We start from the raw sequence: 20,044 nt of genomic DNA on the forward strand, positions 1-20,044 counted from the left end.
CTTGGGAAATTCAAACGCTCGACTCGGCTCGACCGACGGAGCATTATTCGACTCGGCTCGACCGACAGAGCATTATTCGACTCGGCTCGACCGACAGAGCATTATTCGACTCGGCTCGACCGACAGAGCATTATTCGACTCGGCTCGACCGACAGAGCATTATTCGACTCGGAAAGTTTGCGCATAGTTCATGAAATAAATAAAATTAACAATAACTATTTTTTTTACTGTTTGGAATGTTAGAAATGTCGTTGACTTTTATTGAAATCATGTTAAATACAGATTCATGTGCCGGACAAGAAAAATAGAATCTTATGTATAATTAATTCAAAATAAAAATTTCTATCAGTGCATGGTGCAATTAAATTTTTTTTTAGAGATACAGAATTGAAAGAGCTAAAAAAGGTGACTGAAACGAACACCTTTTTCAAAAGTTTCATGCGACAGAATTCGTTGTTGAGTACTTATTATTAGTAGTTGAAAGAGAAATTAAGAAAAGAAAAGATTCAAATGAGTATATTTAATTCCACAACAACGTAATACATATATGAAGCAAAGTAATAGAATATTTCAAATTAATTGTATAAATAAAAATTTGCATAGAAATTTTATAATCCACTTGTTTCATATAATGCTTAATACATCTCAATTTACAATTTCAAGTAGAATTTAATCTAATTCATTCTGTAATTTTCAGTTCACCTTTTTAAAAAAATCATGTCCTGTACATATGATTTTCAAAGTATTTGAATCTAAAATATTAGCATAACATTATTAACAAGAAACAATGCACAATTCAAACTCACATACGATTTAATTAAACTAAGGACTAGAAACCCATTCAGTCCAGTTTTGAATTTGTTCATAAAGTCGAAATCCAGGACTTGCAGTGCTACCAACTTGTCTAGCTCCGATCACACGCACATTGTCTCGAAGTATTCCTTGCAACTTACCACAAAGGATCAATTTGTGTGCTGCTTCTAACATTTTATCGCGTGCAGGTTTTTCTGCAATTAGAAATAGTTATTAACAATATTGTAACATGATGGAACTTGATGAAAATAAAGACAGAATTACAAAACGAAAGAATAATGGAAATGATATACAGCAGGGTTGACTAACTGGTGGCTCGCGAGCAATGAACGGCGGAAAATACAGGAATGATCAAACTATTTCGCGGAGGGGGAATAACCAATCAACGCCAAGGTGGGAAACGAACGGCGCCACCGTCGAGCCAAACCAAGCTAGCCAAGCTGGGAAGCTGTGTTGACGCTGGTTGGCTGCGGCCTCATTTCCCTTGGCTAGCTTGGTTTGGCGGTGATGATACCATGATGGGAATCGAAAGTATGGCGTCACTTGCCTTGGCTTGGCTCGGCTCGACGGTGGCGCCGTTTTGTTTCCCACCATGGCGTCATCACCGCCAAACCAAGCTATACAGTTATTAAAAAAATAAATAATGGAAAAATAAAAGAAATTTCAATTATATTTTCAAACACCTTGATAGTTTCCGATGAAGCCAATTCCAATGGATTTTTTATTATATCCAAAAGTATGAGCTCCTTCCCGGCTCCAACCACAACCTTCATATACACTCCCATCGCCACCAATTACAAATCTGTTGAATGAATAAAAACTAGAATACTTTCATTTAAAAAATTACACGAAATCAATTGTGATAATTAAAATGAAAATCAAGGAAACAATAAGAAATGCCATTAGATTTTTACAATTTGCAGTCACCACAATGAAATATGGAAAACTGCGGCATTGATAAAACAACAGAAATAATTAGGTTTTATTTTAATAAATGAATAGCTATGTACTTTGAATGTAGAGGAACTAAAATTTTAGTAAAATTAAGAATTGTAAAAAATATTTGAGGCATATACAAAAAATGAGATACTTAAGAGTATCCAATGTCGTTCCATCCAAGATCGTTCACATGAAACGAGTAAATATTTTCTACTCTAGCAACACACTGAGCCCTGTCACTACATTCTGGGGTAACAGTGTGATGAATTACAACGTAAGGAATGGGTAATATCAGGTAATTCACATCAACTGTTTCTTGTGTATTACGTTTCCATTTGACAATTGTCGGACAATTTTCATCTTCTGCAAAGTGTAAAAAATTGTTTTAATTTTTACTTTATAAATTTAACACATCTCAACAAATTAACATTAAAATTATAACTACTTCTTTGAAAGAGATACGTGTGTACATATATGGCTAAAGTATGTTTCGCTTAATCTACAGGTTGGCCCTGTTATTCTTATTACCTTCAACATTTCCAGAAAATATGACTGACAGTGAGATTTCTGAAGGTCATGCTTCTCCAAATTTTAAAACTATCCATATATTTGTAAACGGAACTGCACATTTTTGTTGACTATTACAGCGTTATAATTATCGTTAAAGCGAAATCAACGATTCAGTAGCGTAACCTTCAGGCCCCCAGGGCCCCATTTTCCACAAAAAAAATTATGATTTCATCGAAATACTATATTTTTTTTTGTTCCCCACAATTTTCAAACCACACGCTCGTAAATGTATTTGTAATTCTGTTATGTGCAAACAGTGTCCCAGAATGTTTGCCACCTGGGCCTTTTTCCTTATATCCGCCACTGCACGGAACTGTTACCGATCGGGAGCGTGTACAGATTTTTAATAATTTATAACGAGTAATGAAATAGTGTGGCAACTGGTAATTCTAAGTTATTGTTTTTCACATTCGTTATTATCATCTTAAAAGACAATATTTTAATTAAGATATTCTGAAATATCGTTTTTCGCGTCGAAGGTCAATCGAAGGTCACGCTGTTATATCATCAGATTCACCCGGACGTTGAAGCTTAGTAATTCTGTATTATTAAAATATAAAATCTCGTGCAGAGAAAGACGAATAATTTTAAAAATGGATAAATTCCTTTTCATCGGATTCCCTTTTTTTAAATATAAATTAAATGTCCATGGGACGTTAAAATTTTCGTGTCATTAAAATAAGTAATAGCTATATAGGATTATAAAAGGATAATATATGGGGTAATAGCCATAATAAAAGAGAGAGAGTCGCAAATTATTCAGTTTATACAATTATTATCAAATAATTATTTAATATTATTCAGAAATATTTAAAAGATAACTTACGTGCAATACAGACACCAACAAGGCAGAAAAAAATAGTAATTATTTTCACTCGCATGTCTTCAAAATTGGGATGAAGGTTCCACTATATAACAAAAGTAGAAGATTACTGTACCATCTCGTTTAAATGTTATTTTGAAAATGATGCGAAGTATCGAACAGTCTACACTCGATGTCGGAGACTGACGGAGACTCACTCAGCGATTAAAGATCGCGTATCTTGACCCCCCGTATTTCTTTCTTTCTTTTGTATTTTATTGACATACAAATGAGAAAGCAAGGCGATATATTACTTCATATGTAACAATGCTGCAATGAAATAACGTAATAAACGTTTAGGGGAAATTTCTTTTTCGTAAAATAACTAGGAAGCAGACTTTTTATACAATTTTATAATAAAATCATTCTGCAGTTCGATATACCGATCTTTCGTATGTGTTACTCCTATGTTAATTAAACTCTTTAGTTTAATACTTTTCTTTAGCACTCAAAATTAATTACTCCCACAGATAACACACAGACGCACAGTGGTCGGGCGTATGGGGGATTTCTCGATATTTTTGAATAATTTTTTGTTACTTCTTAAACATCGAACTTACTGTAATACTAACAAAACAAATAATTTACTATGACTTTTTTTACACATAATATTATTGATGACGATATAAACTAATATTTACAATATTTACAAAATTTATATATATATATAGATTTTGTAAATATTTTTAAACTAACATAACTGTTGTACATAAAGTAACGTATTACTTACGTATGTTAAAATATTAGTTTATATCGTATATATGTGAAACTAGATAAGAGCTGCGGACGAGTTGGTAGGAATTATGTGACATGGGACAAAACGGTCCTCGCAGCATTTCGTGCAATTCGTGACCGACCATAGACTCGTGCACACGTTACATTTTCATTTACAGTGTTGGAAAAATTTCCGATGTCGAAGTTAGCTGGAATGATCTTCACCATTGCATTTAGCGATATGTATTTACAAGCATGTAAAGGAATTGACGGAAGGATGGTTATATATCCAAATCCCTTTTAATGATTACGTTTATTTCGACATTGAGTGTACAAAAGTCGTGTTGTGCTCTCGAGCGGCGCGTTAACGCAGGGGGACCAAGCCGTCTTTGTTTGGCTGAAGTTTTCCCGTTTAGTTAGCACCGCATTGGTAGGAGGCGCTAGGTACATCACACACACATACCTACGTGTATCAGTGAGCACGACACACAACCTTTCGACGTTGGTGAAATGTTACCATGACGACCGTCGTCATTTAGAAATGTTTGGCGCAGCCACGAGGAAGTGTCCTCACTTTCCCTGGTTTACCCTTTCTAAGGCCGTCTGACCATGGATTGTCGCGTCAGTGACGCGTATGCAGCAGATAGAAGGATATACAAAGCAATTGAATATATTTTCTTTTCCTAAGAAAAGAAGAAATATTCAATTTCAATGTTTATCCTTCTATCTGCTGCATACGTGTCGCTGGCGCGACGATCCGTGGACAGGTTTTAAAGTAAACGGTACATTACACGTATACACATACACATACGTCCCGATTCACACCAATTCACACATTCACAGTTTAGTACGCACCTCATTGGTAGGAGGCGCTACAAACTCTGCTTCAACTTTCGTAAGAGGGAAGCTTGGCCCCCCTGGTGCCACCTCTGAAGTAACAACTTCGTGAAAGAACTGTGACTTGTGTTGCGCACTGTATGTTTAAAAACGGTAACTCTGAGAACCATATTCCACCGATTCATACAGGTCGGTAAAGTTAATAGACATGAAAAATAACTGCCCCTGCTAAGAAAAATGAAAACACTGCAAATGAAGAATTGCATACTAAATTACTTTTCAATTACTAAATAAACGAAATCGATCCAAATACGATCGCATTCTTTATCCTTATCACCGACCCACGGTAAAAAGTATCTCTTACCTCGCCATAATTGGTTTCAACACAGACGAGGTACAGCATAGACCTATCACCTTATAGATGTTCGTGTCGCCACCCAAACTGTATTACCGACCCATAATTTGAGGTCTGAATGTAGTGGCATCTGCTCATGAACAGCGTTCAACTCAGCAACTACTCTGACATGTGTTGAAAGGCTGAAAGGTGTTTGCGTACTTGCATACGTGTGACTCGTTTAGAGAGAGAGTTTGGCACAGGTAGGCTTTTGCTACGCTATGCTTTGGCTCGGTTTGTCAACGACTCACGCGGATTTTTCTCCGAAAATCCATTTCAGGGATCAAGACACTATGAAGCACAAAAATGGTATTTCTTCAAAGCCCATGCAAGCTATAAGTTGCAAGATGACATTGTTTATTAGTACTTTGCGTGTAGTAGAACCTTTTCACGTATCGTACGCCGAAAAGTATTAAAAATTCACGCTGTTACTGACATTCCCGCAAGATTCTAATGCACTTTTGAAGTAATAATAATTGGATATTACTGGCTACGAGTATTAGTTTATGGCCAACACTAAAATTTACAGTAAAATCTAATTCTTAAAAGACTCGCAGAAGGTTGCATGATGCACGAGTGTCGTGGTGTGCATGGATGCAACTGCAAGTCGAGTTACTTTTGAAACCCGCATTGGGAAATAAAATTTTGTCTAGCGCTGAGAAATTCATCGGTTCAGTGAAGTGGGTGCACGTCATAGTTCATATTGTCTCGTGATTTCTCAATTCGCGCATAAATTTCATCGATTACTGGACCATGTGGGAGGCCTTTTAACAGGATTCCATTTAGATATACCCGTTACCTAGAAGACTTTTTCAGAAACTGAAGGACGTTTAAAAACAGGAAGTGCTTCTGTAATCGTGTGCAATGCGATTGTAGAGTCAGTGCCTGTGCCTGCCAAAAAGTGTTTCATAGAGTACCGTGGTTCTATCGTATACTTCGTCGATCTTAGTAACTAAGGGGGAGAAACAAGTATGTCACTCATATTTCTCCAAATATTCCTGCAACTATTCATTTACACCAAGTTCCACTAAAATGTATTTATTCATTATAAATAATACTAGATGATATGTATAAGCATTAACATTAATGTATCGAACAATTAAACATTGAGAATAAAAGAGAATTCATTCGGCGTAGAGAATCATTTGCAAATTCAAGATCAAATGTTACTAATTGCTTGATATCTCAAGTTCTATCGATCAAAGTTAATAATAATTTCTACTGGGCGGTTAGGGTAAATGTTGTTAACATTATTTGTCATAGCAATAGCCAATGGAACGTATATTTTAGCAGAAAATCCATTTTTGCCGAAGAATTCGTTGGATTTCGCAATTGTAATTAACCGTCGACCTTGTTTTGATCGGGAGACATCGTTCCTCGAAGTCTAGATAAGGAGCTCACAGAGCTTCATGTACTCAGGCGTCGTCCATCCTCCGAGCCTGGAGGACTTCCGGGGACCCTGGAGTTGCCGAGCTACCTGGACCTACTGGACTTGCTGAGGACCTGGTCAGGGTTTCAACTCGGGTCCATCCCCCTCCCCCCGATGCAGCCGAGCCACCTGGAGAGGCGGATTCAGGAGCCTTTCTTGGAGGGGGCGAAATATGTAAAAGTACATAAGTACATTTTTTAACCCTCTTTCACAAGATTTAAAATTTGCTTGTAACTTATGTTTTAATATCTCAATCTGATACTGTAACCTAAATAATTAAATTCACATTAATTATAATTCTGTATAAATAATTAAATTCACATTAATTATTTATACAGAATTATACACAATGTCATAATATTTTCTATTTTATTACTCTTGGGGGGGGGGGGCGATCTGCAGAAATAGCAGTGCAACTTTTCAACTCGTTCAATCTTCCTACATGCTACCGAATAAAACGATTATATATATATATATATGTATTAAATTCTAGATAAAAGTTTTAGTATCGCGTTTTAAACATTCTAAACAATTTTTCTTTAATTTCACAATCATTCGAGATGCTTAATGTTTTGCATGCAAGTTACGCTTCTCAAGTTTAAATATTTCATATGAGTTTTATGAATCTTCTCTTATTAATAGTTATTACATTCGAGTCATTAGATTTTCTGAATAAAACATAAATAGGCAGTCTCTCTACGGGCCTCGAAACGCTGCGACCTCCTCGTAGCGAGACCTGGTAATTGGTGAGAACAGAGCCGATGCGATTGCTGCGATTGTCAAATATCCTAAATAAGTAGATAGATACAAGAATTTCTTTAAATAGTAATACTTTGATATAATGTAAAAATAAATGTAACTCGAAATGTTTGAATAAATCATTCCTTCCCTTCCTTCCACATGTATAAATATATAAAATAAAGTAATGTGGAATTCTCAAGATATGTGAAATAATGGAGTTCAATAACGACGTTCACCAAAGTCGGAGGACGGATCGGACGGATGAACATTTAAAATGCCATGGTATACCTATCTTAATGTATTATTTCCATCGATTACTGGAATATGTGGGAGGTCGATCGTCCAGATTCTACTGCAATACACTAAAAATAAGTATCTGGAAGACTTTTTTGAAAACACTGTACTCGAGTCCGATCACATCTCCTCAACTTTGAAAGACATATATGTATACATAGAAAGAGCAGGGTGCATGGCTGCAGCTGCGAAAAGTACATATTTCGCAATGGACATTGCGATATAGAATTATTTCCGGCCTTTGTGAAATTTCAACTTCCATGGGAAACAGTTGAGGTCGACAGCAACCTCTACCAATGTGACAACATTCACGAAAGGTGTAAGCTGACAGTTCGACTTCAACCGCGGCAGCGATCGGATCAGTGAATGTACCTGCATATTATTTCGTGATTTCTCGATTCGTGCATCAATTTCATCGATTACTGGACTATGTATGAGGCCGTTTAACAAGATTCTGCTGCATTACACTCAATACCAAGATGCCTTTATGGAAACATTTTACGCGAGCCCGAACACTACTTCCCACTGCTGAGAGATGTTTAGAAACGTGATGTGCTTTTGTGACCGCGTGCAATGCGATTTTAGAGTCAGTACATATTTCGCGATAAAGTATTTCATAGAGCACTGTGTGGACGCGAGTGCAGAGTCAATGTTTTGCGCATACAGAACTATTTAAGTGAAAGCACCGGTGCTCTAAGTGATTTTTCATCGTGGAATTACTGTGTCTACATAAAATTATTTCTGGCCTTGACGAATTTCCAGTTAGCTGGGAGTCGGTCGAGCGCCATAACACCGCCAACAACCCCTACGTCACAACATTGCCAAGCGGTGTCACCTCTGTCAGTTCGACTTTACTCGCGACGGTGATCGCATCAGTGAGTGCGTGTACATATTATTTCGTGATTTCTCCATTCCTGCATAAATTTCATCGATAACTGGACTATGTGGGAGATCGTTCAACGAGATTCCACTACATTACACTCAGTACCTAGAGGACTATTTTGGAAACGCTTTACTCGAGTCCGAACACATCTTTCCACTGTTGAGATATGTTTAAAAACATGAACTGCTTTTGTAATCGTGTGCAATGCGATTGTAGAATCAGTGCTTATTTCGCGATAAAGTATTCGATAGTGCACAGTGGCCCTGCGTATTAGTAATGTGAACGCGAACGTAAAGTCAGTGTTTTAACGCATCTAGAATTAATTCAGAGCACCAGTGCTCCTATTGCTTTTTCATCGCGAAAGTAATGTGACATATTTGGAAGTGTGACACATTCTATGGGGTACTGACCCTGCAACTGCTGGACATTCGCCTGCAGATCGAATAGCTACTGCTAAAAGGGGATGCTTGTCAGTGAGACTATTTTCAACGAACGGTGAGTGATACTTTTTCATTCTTTGAATTTTTCTGTATGCTATCGAACATAATGATTACTGTAGCGAGCATAGTGACCACGAATACGTACTTAGTACTCGCGAATAGTAAAATTTAATGCGTGTACTTCCAAATGTTTAATACACGTAGAAAAATACAATGAATAAATTTTAAATTCGCGATAGGAGTTTTAATATCGCGTTTCAAACATTCTAAACTTCTTTTCTTTAATTTCACAATCATTCCGGATGCTTAATGTATCGAATACGAGTAACATTTCTGAAGTTGAACTCTTTCGTGCGAGTTCTTTCAAATCTTCTCTCTTAACAGTAATTACATTCGAGTCATTAGATTCTCTTAATAAACAATGACAGTAATTTTTGGTACTACTTGGTTATTATGCTCGCTAGTTTTGCTTGCCCGTTGCATGTGCTAAATATTAAGACACACTGGTAGTAATATTACGAGAAATCAAAAATTGCCACTCTTACCACCTGATATCTCGACCTCAAATGGTCCCTTTATAAAATAACAGTATAATAATAAATGACTGCCGCCAAAGTGGCTGCTATATGAACTTAAATTTCTTTCTCCCTTGCATAAAAATAACTTTAAGCCACTAAACCTACAAATTTTATACATCGCGGAAGAACTTGCACATGTGCTTAGTTTTAACTAGCCATAGTCCTAGAGTCCATTAAGTTTTAATTTAAGAACTTTAGTCGTAAGAATTTTTCCAAATTTTCAAAAATGCATTGGTCGAATATGGACCAGAAATATTTCGTAGAAATGGGTCACTTTCGTAGGTACCTCCGCGTTGGTGTGCCTGGACTTGGTAACGTTTTCCAATGCATTGCGTCTTGCAAAACGTTGTCAAGCTGAAGCCTACGATCTAGTTTAAGGGTCCAGATCAAGCCAAACTTACATTCGGTGAGTTTGGTTCGGTCTGGACATCTATTCAGAAATGCACTTGCGTACTTCGAGCGATAAGCTTTTGTTCCGCCTCGTTCTTTTTAAATATAAGAGTGCCAAACACACCCTTCTAGAAATACAATTCGCCTTCGATCACTGATTTCTATTTCGCGCATGGTGTTCTCGCCCTTCATAGGCCGGCTGTGCTGGGTACAACTTATTACGGCTTTACACAGAGGACCATTGTTAGACGAAGATGTGCGACAGTTCTCGTTCTCGGTCACGCTCGCCATGGCTGTGTAAAGTCGTGATATGGAGCATGCCATGTAGAAACGAAATTTCGGTGGATCGAGGGTGAATGTTCGCGTCGCGCCGCGCCTTTCGGTCCTTTAGTCGTTTAGTCTCTTTTGCAATCTCAATCGGGAGATTCTTAGCTTTCGCATATCCCTCGAAAGTTACGCAAGTGCATATTTGCAATAGATTATGCCACTAGGGCTCATTGTAAAGAGTGCGATAGGCTAGATTTAAGGGTAGAGGTACGCTTGCTTGTTGAGAGTGACGCCTTTTACCTTTGCTTTTGCTTACAATTAGCTTCACCGTGCACCGTGTCGTTTCGCATTTAGTATACTTTTACAGACTTGTCATAGTGTATTTTCTATTTCCTACTTTCAATTCTCTTTTCTTTTTTTCCGGTAATATAATTCGCTCTCGGGAGAGATCTTGAATTAGCACAAGATGCTCGGGCACGATACACTCGCCTGTGCAAATTGTCGGCTTTGTGATGGGAGCGCGTATTGCAGCTGCATGTGATTTAATTGTGAGGCGGGCTGCTGTGAGTCTGACCCCTCAGGCGCGGCCCCTAGTGGGGAACTCCCGTTAATGGGGGGCTGGATGAATGGTGGTCGCGTATTAGCGTTTTGTCTGTGCAACTGCAATGCGTGAGTGTATCGAGCAGCTCGAGATCTCTCGCGACGGCGAATCCGTGTCCGTTTTTCAATTCTTTTTCTATCTCTGCAATGAGATACTTAGCGTCTATTTGTCACTTGAAACCAGTGCAAGTGTGCCTCTAAAATACGCGAAAGAAATTGTAATGGCATATGTGTAGAAAGATCGACGAGAACCTCTCGTCTATCTTTCTTACGCGCGCATGCTAACCCTTTGGACTTTAAAGTAAAGTCTTTGGAAATAATTTTAGTAGTTTTTTACCTTATACCGCAATCACAGTCCAAAGGGTTAGTATAACGAAGTATAGTGTATATGTGTGCTGCGAAACTTAGAAAATTTAGCCAGGCAAGTCCAGTTTTAAGCGCATCATCGAAACATTCGCCGAGGGATTCGCCGAGGTTTTCTCTGGTGAATTCTTTGATAAAGAATTCACTAAGAGATTCGTTGCTAGTTTCAGGGAAGAATTAGATCTGGGTTAGGGTTTACTAACACTTTAGAGTAGAATTGGAATTTTTCTGGCATTCCATGCCATTAGCGCCTGATGAGGCTGCTTCTATTTCCTTTTACAATTCGGAATTATCATGCGCCTAAACAGGCTGCTGTATTTTTTAATTAACATTAAAAAGGATGAGACCTGATGATGGTACATTAGAATTAAAAAGCATTAGGCGCCCAAAAAGGCTACTCCTTCCATACATTAAGATTGAAAAACCTTAAACGCCCGAAGAGGCCACTCCTTTTTTCTATCAGACAGAATCAGAATTCATTGAGCGCCCAATGTGGCTGCTGGAAATTTTTCTCAAAGTCTGAATTGCGTGACACCTTGCAATTTAAAGGAAATTTTTTCGAACTTGTTTAAATACAAATTGTCTGTTTCAGTTATAGTGTTTGTGATCGCCCGTAATGCGATCGTAGAGTCAGTGTTTTTGCGCAAGTAAAGCTAGTCGAGAGCACCGGTGCTCTAATAACTTTTTCACCGCGAAAGTAGAGTCATGCACGAGTCCAACTGCAGCTGCAACGTTGAGAGCTAAGCTGGGGCTGAGTTGAAGGGTGCTCGTCTGAGAGCTGCTGGTCAGAGGGATGCTGGTCAGACGGGTGATGATCAGAGGGGAGCTGGTCTCAGGGATGCTGGTCAGAGGGTTACGAGTTTGCAGAGATGCAGTACCGATGATGACAGCGAACGGTGAGTCATTTTATAATTCTTTGAATGGGGGTGCATGTAGTACAGCTACTTAGCTCTTTCGATTCTGGCCGTTCCAACACAAATGCACGACATGCAGAGGCCCTTTTCACATGGTCGGTATTCGTTTGGGGAACTCTTATGCAATATTTCGCGAATATGGTCTAGGGCGTCTAGGCAGTAGCCTTATGGCGTGGTCCTTTTCTAAACCATATTCACGAAATATCGTAGAAATGTTCCCGAAACTAATGCCAATTATATAAGATGCGCCACTAAACGTTATGCATGTGTGTTCGAAAGAGCAGCATCGATTGAGCTGACCATACAAGGTACTCGTAGATAGTGACATGCATGTGTCTGTCTCAAAATAAAAATAATAGATAAACCAATACAATTGTTGCTCGCGATTCTTACAATTTTATATCGATTAATAATAATTCGTAAAATAATCGGATCGATCAAGTCAAGTAGAGTCACCGCGAAATTTTTTGAAATGGGTCTCAATGAAACTAGTCTTCCTAACAATCTTGCATTCTAGCAAGATCTTTTATGGTCGCCGGTAATGCGATCGTAGAGTCCACGCTTTTTTCGCGTCCATATATTTTCAAGAGCGCCGCGGCTCTTGTGTAGAGTTCTATTACCGCGAATTTACAGTCAAATTTTTGCGGATCTATGATTTATACAGAGCACGGGAGCTCGTGTTGATTTTTCGTCGCGAAAGTAAAGTCAACCTTTTGCGTATCGGAAATTTGTCCAGAGCACCGGTGCTCTAATTGCTTTTTCATCGCGAAAGTAAAGTAAAATTTTCGATTAGCTTCAATTTTCAGCTGCTTGGTATTCTAGGTCCTAGAAAGGACCTAGCTTGTGGGCCCTGGAGAGGGCCCAGAACAGGGGCCCTAGAGAGGGCCTTCGGCATAGGCCCTAGAGAGGGTCCTAGTCATGGGCCCTAGAGAGGGCCTAGCTCGTGGGCCCTAGAGAGGGTCCTAATCATGGGCCCTAGAGAGGGTCCTAGTCATGGGCCCTAGAGAGGGCCTTCGGCATAGGCCCTAGAGAGGGTCCTAGTCATGGGCCCTAGAGAGGGCCTAGCTCGTGGGCCCTAGAGAGGGCCTAGAATTATGCTAGCTTGGTAGCTAGCTAAGATGTACTTGCATGCATGCCGTAGAATGTAGAATACGAGTACCTTGTATAAGTGGGTCGTAATCTTTGTGCGTGCATTTTGGAAGGAAAAGCATCATACCTAAGGCACGCAATGCATTTGGTAGGATAAGCTTCCTACATAATGCATGCAAAAAGACCTTACCCAACAAAAACACATTCAGAAACTAAGGAATGTGAAATAGATGAAATGTGAAATAGATGAAATGTGCGCGTTTAATAAACAGGAGCGCTAAAAGTTGCTGTTTAAATATAAATTGTCGGTTTGAGTTATAGTGTTTGTGATCGCCCGTAATGCGATCGTAGAGTCAGTGTTTTTGCGCAAGTAAAGCTAGTCGAGAGCACCGGTGCTCTAATAACTTTTTCACCGCGAAAGTAGAGTCATGCACGAGTCCAACTGCAGCTGCAACGTTGAGAGCTAAGCTGGGGCTGAGTTGAGGGGTGCTCGTCTGGGAGCTGCTGGTCAGAGGGATGCTGGTCAGACGGATGGTGATCAGAGGGGAGCTGGTCTCAGGGATGCTGGTCAGAGGGTTACGAGTTTGCAGAGATGCAGTACCGATGATGACAGCGAACGGTGAGTCATTTTATCATTCTTTGAATGGGGGTGCATGTAGTACAGCTACTTAGCTCTTTCGATTCTGGCCGTTCCAACACAAATGCACGACATGCAGAGGCCCTTTTCACATGGTCGGTATTCGTTTGGGGAACTCTTATGCAATATTTCGCGAATATGGTCTAGGGCGTCTAGGCAGTAGCCTTATGGCGTGGTCCTTTTCTAAACCATATTCACGAAATATCATAGAAATGTTCCCGAAAAAAATGCCAATTATATAAGATGCGCCACTAAACGTTATGCATGTGTGTTCGAAAGAGCAGCATCGATAGAGCTGACCATACAAGGTACTCGTAGATAGTGACATGCATGTGTCTGTCTCAAAATAAAAATAATAGATAAACCAATACAATTGTTGCTCGCGATTCTTACAATTTTATATCGATTAATAATAATTCGTAAAATAATCGGATCGATCGAGTCAAGTAGAGTCACCGCGAAATTTTTTGAAATGGGTCTCAATGAAACTAGTCTTCCTAGCAATCTTGCATTCCAGCAAGATCTTTTATGGTCGCCGGTAATGCGATCGTAGAGTCCACGCTTTTTTCGCGTCCATATATTTTCAAGAGCGCCGCGGCTCTTGTGTAGAGTTTTATTACCGCGAATTTACAGTCAAATTTTTGCGGATCTATGATTTATACAGAGCACGGAAGCTCGTGTTGATTTTTCGTCGCGAAAGTAAAATCAACCTTTTGCGTATCGGAAATTTGTCCAGAGCACCGGTGCTCTAATTGCTTTTTCATCGCGAAAGTAAAGTAAAATTTTCGATTAGCTTCAATTTTCAGCTGCTTGGTATTCTAGGTCCTAGAAAGGACCTAGCTTGTGGGCCCTAGAGAGGGCCCAGAACAGGGGCCCTAGAGAGGGCCTTCGGCATAGGCCCTAGAGAGGGTCCTAGTCATGAGCCCTAGAGAGGGCCTAGCTCGTGGGCCCTAGAGAGGGTCCTAGTCATGGGCCCTAGAGAGGGCCTTCGGCATAGGCCCTAGAGAGGGTCCTAGTCATGGGCCCTAGAGAGGGCCTAGCTCGTGGGCCCTAGAGAGGGCCTAGAATTATGCTAGCTTGGTAGCTAGCTAAGATGTACTTGCATGCATGCCGTAGAATGTAGAATACGAGTACCTTGTATAAGTGGGTCGTAATCTTTGTGCGTGCATTTTGGAAGGAAAAGCATCATACCTAAGGCACGCAATGCATTTGGTAGGATAAGCTTCGTACATAATGCATGCAAAAAGACCTTACCCAACAAAAACACATTCAGAAACTAAGGAATGTGAAATAGATGAAATGTGAAATAGATGAAATGTGCGCGTTTAATAAACAGGAGCGCTAAAAGTTGCTGTTTAAATATAAATTGTCGGTTTGAGTTATAGTGTTTGTGATCGCCCGTAATGCGATCGTAGAGTCAGTGTTTTTGCGCAAGTAAAGCTAGTCGAGAGCACCGGTGCTCTAATAACTTTTTCACCGCGAAAGTAGAGTCATGCACGAGTCCAACTGCAGCTGCAACGTTGAGAGCTAAGCTGGGGCTGAGTTGAGGGGTGCTCGTCTGGGAGCTGCTGGTCAGAGGGATGCTGGTCAGACGGATGGTGATCAGAGGGGAGCTGGTCTCAGGGATGCTGGTCAGAGGGTTACGAGTTTGCAGAGATGCAGTACCGATGATGACAGCGAACGGTGAGTCATTTTATCATTCTTTGAATGGGGGTGCATGTAGTACAGCTACTTAGCTCTTTCGATTCTGGCCGTTCCAACACAAATGCACGACATGCAGAGGCCCTTTTCACATGGTTGGTATTCGTTTGGGGGACTCTTATGCAATATTTCGCGAATATGGTCTAGGGCGTCTAGGCAGTAGCCTTATGGCGTGGTCCTTTTCTAAACCATATTCACGAAATATCATAGAAATGTTCCCGAAAAAAATGCCAATTATATAAGATGCGCCACTAAACGTTATGCATGTGTGTTCGAAAGAGCAGCATCGATAGAGCTGACCATACAAGGTACTCGTAGATAGTGACATGCATGTGTCTGTCTCAAAATAAAAATAATAGATAAACCAATACAATTGTTGCTCGCGATTCTTACAATTTTATATCGATTAATAATAATTCGTAAAATAATCGGATCGATCGAGTCAAGTAGAGTCACCGCGAAATTTTTTTAAATGGGTCTCAATGAAACTAGTCTTCCTAGCAATCTTGCATTCCAGCAAGATCTTTTATGGTCGCCGGTAATGCGATCGTAGAGTCCACGCTTTTTTCGCGTCCATATATTTTCAAGAGCGCCGCGGCTCTTGTGTAGAGTTTTATTACCGCGAATTTACAGTCAAATTTTTGCGGATCTATGATTTATACAGAGCACGGAAGCTCGTGTTGATTTTTCGTCGCGAAAGTAAAATCAACCTTTTGCGTATCGGAAATTTGTCCAGAGCACCGATGCTCTAATTGCTTTTTCATCGCGAAAGTAAAGTAAAATTTTCGATTAGCTTCAATTTTCAGCTGCTTGGTATTTTAGGTCCTAGAAAGGACCTAGCTTGTGGGCCCTAGAGAGGGCCCAGAACAGGGGCCCTAGAGAGGGCCTTCGGCATAGGCCCTAGAGAGGGTCCTAGTCATGGGCCCTAGAGAGGGCCTAGCTCGTGGGCCCTAGAGAGGGTCCTAATCATGGGCCCTAGAGAGGGTCCTAGTCATGGGCCCTAGAGAGGGCCTTCGGCATAGGCCCTAGAGAGGGTCCTAGTCATGGGCCCTAGAGAGGGCCTAGCTCGTGGGCCCTAGAGAGGGCCTAGAATTATGCTAGCTTGGTAGCTAGCTAAGATGTTCTTGCATGCATGCTGTAGAATGTAGAATACGAGTACCTTGTATAAGTGCAGAGAGATCGACGATAATCGTCAGTCTATCTCTCTTTCGATTTCGCTTTCGCGTTCGCGGTTGTCACTAATAGTAGAGTCAAATCATCGTTTCCCTCATTGCAAGCAATGACGGACGCGATGAGTTTATTGAAATGGAGGGTGGATGGGATCGGTGTTTGTTTCGGGATGGGTCACTTTCGTAGGTACCTCCGCGTTGGTGTGCCCGGTTCCTTGGTAACGTTTCTCAAGCATTGCGACTTGCAAAACGATATCAAGCTAAAGCCTACGATCTAGTTTAAGGGTCCAGATCGAGCGAAACTTACATTCAGTGAGTTTGGTTCGGTCTAGACATCTAAGCAGAATTTTATTCTCTTTCAGGTAGGTATTTCTTCGATGGTTTTACATGATTTATTCTATTTCATGCATTTCTTCGATGGTTTTGCGTGATTTATTTCATTTCGTCGATTTCTTCGATGATTTTGAACTCATGAACACATGTCTTCCACAAATAATGTTGTTGTTTATATAAATTTTTATGTTAAATAAATTTGTTTGGCGTTAAATAAACCTGAATAGAATAGCAAGGTTAAAAGGCGTATGTGTTCTTGTTTTGTTGCGATCCTTCTTTCTCGGTCGTTGCACGGAATACGTTTATAAAACGATCTTTAAATTGTTACTCTAACAGAATCATTTGTAAATCGCGGGTTTCGACTGACTTCTTGAATTCTAATTCCTACCACACGTAGCGTTACAATCTGTTTCGAGGCTTCATCGGTAACGTTGCATGCGACACAAAAATGGTAAGGTGGTTCTAGGACTCCCCCAAACCGGTGACAGAAAAATGCATTGGTTGATAGGTCTATCCTATACCTCGTCTGTGCTCCCGTAAACGATTCTGTATCGATAAAGTTGAATGCGACCACGGACGAGGTATTCTCGGTTAAATTTATTAAATTTTTTTATTTCACACCTGCACAATCCTTATACATAATTACTTTATAACAAGTATAATTGGAATTATCGACATCAGTACAAGATGTTGAATACATCAACTTCCTTCTCAACATTATTTTATTCTTTTCACATTTCCTTGCATTATTTTAAGGAACTTTTGTTTATTGTATCTTCTTTCCTATTTCTTTAAACGTAATAATAAAATAAACGATTCGAATCTTAATACTCGTTTTCACAACGTCGAAACGATAAGCGATGTGACAGGTAAAAGTGGTGTGCTAGACTGCTTTTAAATACACAGCTTGTCAATTCGATATGTTAGTGGTGATTCTTCATGAGCAAATTTGTTGGTTCGGTTTGTGGTTATCAAAAATTGGGAAAATGGACAGTCTGACTACCGCGTCACGTTCATACCGGCCCTAGAGGTGTTATGCGTCATTCTTACAGTCTTTCCGTAGCAGGGGACCAAATTCTTCTTTTACCAAAAAGAAGATATAGATTTAGACAAAGCGTAGGTAAGATAGGCCTACATTTTAAGGAAGGTTCTGTGCCACCCAGGGGGACCAAGCCGTCTTTGTTTGGCTGAAGTTTTCCCGTTTAGTTAGCACCGTATTGGTAGGAGGCGCTAGGTACATCACACACACATACCTACGTGTATCAGTGAGCACGACACACAACCTTTCGACGTTGGTGAAATGTTACCATGACGACCGTCGTCATTTAGAAATGTTTGGCGCAGACACGAGGAAGTGTCCTCACTTTCCCTGGTTTACCCTTTCTAAGGCCGTCTGACCATGGATTGTCGCGTCAGTGACGCGTATGCAGCAGATAGAAGGATATACAAAGCAATTGAATATATTTTCTTTTCCTAAGAAAAGAAGAAATATTCAATTTCAATGTTTATCCTTCTATCTGCTGCATACGTGTCGCTGGCGCGACGATCCGTGGACAGGTTTTAAAGTAAACGGTGCATTACACGTATACACATACACATACGTCCCGATTCACTCCAATTCACACATTCACAGTTTAGTACGCACCTCAATGGTAGGAGGCGCTACAAACTCTGCTTCAACTTTCGTAAGAGGGAAGCTTGGCCCCCCTGCGTTAACGGCTTTCTGCCTTTTCGAGGTGAACTTCGCTATTTATCTTTCGGCCACGTGCCCGTGGTGGGGGACTGACATCACCTCTTCTGTTTGGTTGCGGGCCACAACCGAACGCCGATTCGACATTGTTTTCGTCGCGCTCCTAGGCCGGGCGACATCAACTTTCGCGAACGCGTATCCGGAAATGGGACCTGTGCTCTTTTTTCTTTCATTTTTTTCACTTGCCGATTCGCGGCGGTTTAGGCATCGCCCCGTTGCTAACGCGCGGTTGCTACACATGAAATTACATACATGTGATACCAGATGCGTACTGTACATATGTATATATATATTTATTCATATATGATTCTCTAGCTTTTATAAATGATACATATCGTTACTTAAAATTTTGTTTTCGTTGTGTCCGAGTTATTTATTTGTATAGTACCTATTAACTTTCCACATATTTTATGTGCCGGTGAAACGATAAGTATTATTAACAATAAACGTTTTATTATCAGTAAAATGGAACCGCCAAGTCATACCAAATACCGGCAGTAGCAAAGTTCTAGAAATTTCATGATCCCCCTCAATTATATTACGAGGCCTGTTCTGCACTGGGGCCCCGCAAGGAACCCAGCCATATATACTTACGCTACGCGCCTGCGAATACGCACGTACACTACACACGAGCGTTCTCCAAGGTCGTATATGCGCACACTCTCGTCCGCGTTGTCAGGGATACCGCGTGACGCTAACCGCGAAAACGCTAGTCCCTCATCGTAGCCTTCGTCGCGTCGCGCGGTCTCCTTGACAATGGAAGGGACGCTGCTCGAAAGAAAGGTTGGAAGGGGAAGTAGGCGCGTGAGGGGCCCCTATGCTGGACAGCGCCGCTCTACAGTCTACGTCAGGGATGCAGAGTACACAGCTCCGTTACTGTGTGCGTTAACGGTTAACGCTCTCAAGCGGTGGGTCAAAATTAACTCAGACACAGGATAAGGAGGGTTAATTGAGATTTGAAAAATATGTTTAAATCTTTGTATGCAATAATAGTAATTTAGTTCAAAGTTATAATGGTAGTAGAGTATGCGCATCCGCCATATTGAGTCCTCAGGAGAGAGAAGATTATTGAGTACCCGCCTTTTTGAGTATTGTCAAATTCGCTTTATAAACAAAATATGCGTTGTTGATAATGATGCGTGGCAGCACGACACATTATTACAGTATTTTATTACATTCAAGTTTATATTTGGTTTATAAAGCGAATTTGATAATACACAAAAAGGCGGGTACTCAATAATTTCTCTCCAGAGGACCCAATATGGCGGATGCGCATACTAGAATGAAAGGGAGTTACTTAAAGCTAATTTAGAAAGAAGGGGGGTGAAGGAAGGAGA

General features: G+C 40.3%; 1 protein-coding gene across 2 annotated transcripts; it reads right to left on the reverse strand.

The window, feature by feature from the left end:
- Positions 1-594: 594 nt before the first annotated feature.
- Pgrp-s3 (peptidoglycan recognition protein S3) lies at positions 595-3,359 on the reverse strand. 2 transcript variants are annotated; one of them, XM_076809936.1, is made up of 5 exons: positions 3,149-3,359; positions 2,281-2,319; positions 1,908-2,115; positions 1,497-1,615; positions 595-1,007 (listed from the first exon to the last, which is right to left on the reverse strand). In XM_076809936.1, the coding sequence occupies exons 1-5, from the start codon at positions 3,201-3,203 to the stop codon at positions 823-825; spliced, it is 606 nt and encodes a 201-aa protein (XP_076666051.1). In that variant the 5' UTR covers positions 3,204-3,359; the 3' UTR covers positions 595-822. The 2 variants fall into 2 exon arrangements, with proteins under 2 accessions (XP_076666051.1, XP_076666052.1); XM_076809937.1 differs by lacking the exon at positions 2,281-2,319.
- Positions 3,360-20,044: the final 16,685 nt, after the last annotated feature.

Source organism: Andrena cerasifolii, chromosome 4 (assembly GCF_050908995.1).
Source record: "Andrena cerasifolii isolate SP2316 chromosome 4, iyAndCera1_principal, whole genome shotgun sequence".
In the NCBI taxonomy this organism is placed as follows: domain Eukaryota; kingdom Metazoa; phylum Arthropoda; class Insecta; order Hymenoptera; family Andrenidae; genus Andrena; species Andrena cerasifolii.

Coding starts and splice junctions, on each gene's coding strand:
- Pgrp-s3 (XM_076809936.1), bottom strand. CDS start 3,203: ATGCGAGTGAAAATAATTACTATTTTTTTCTGCCTTGTTGGTGTCTGT. Junction 2,320..3,148: donor TGTTGGTGTCTGTATTGCAC/GTAAGTTATCTT, acceptor CATGACCTTCAG/AAATCTCACTGTCAGTCATA. Junction 2,116..2,280: donor ATTTTCTGGAAATGTTGAAG/GTAATAAGAATA, acceptor TACACTTTGCAG/AAGATGAAAATTGTCCGACA.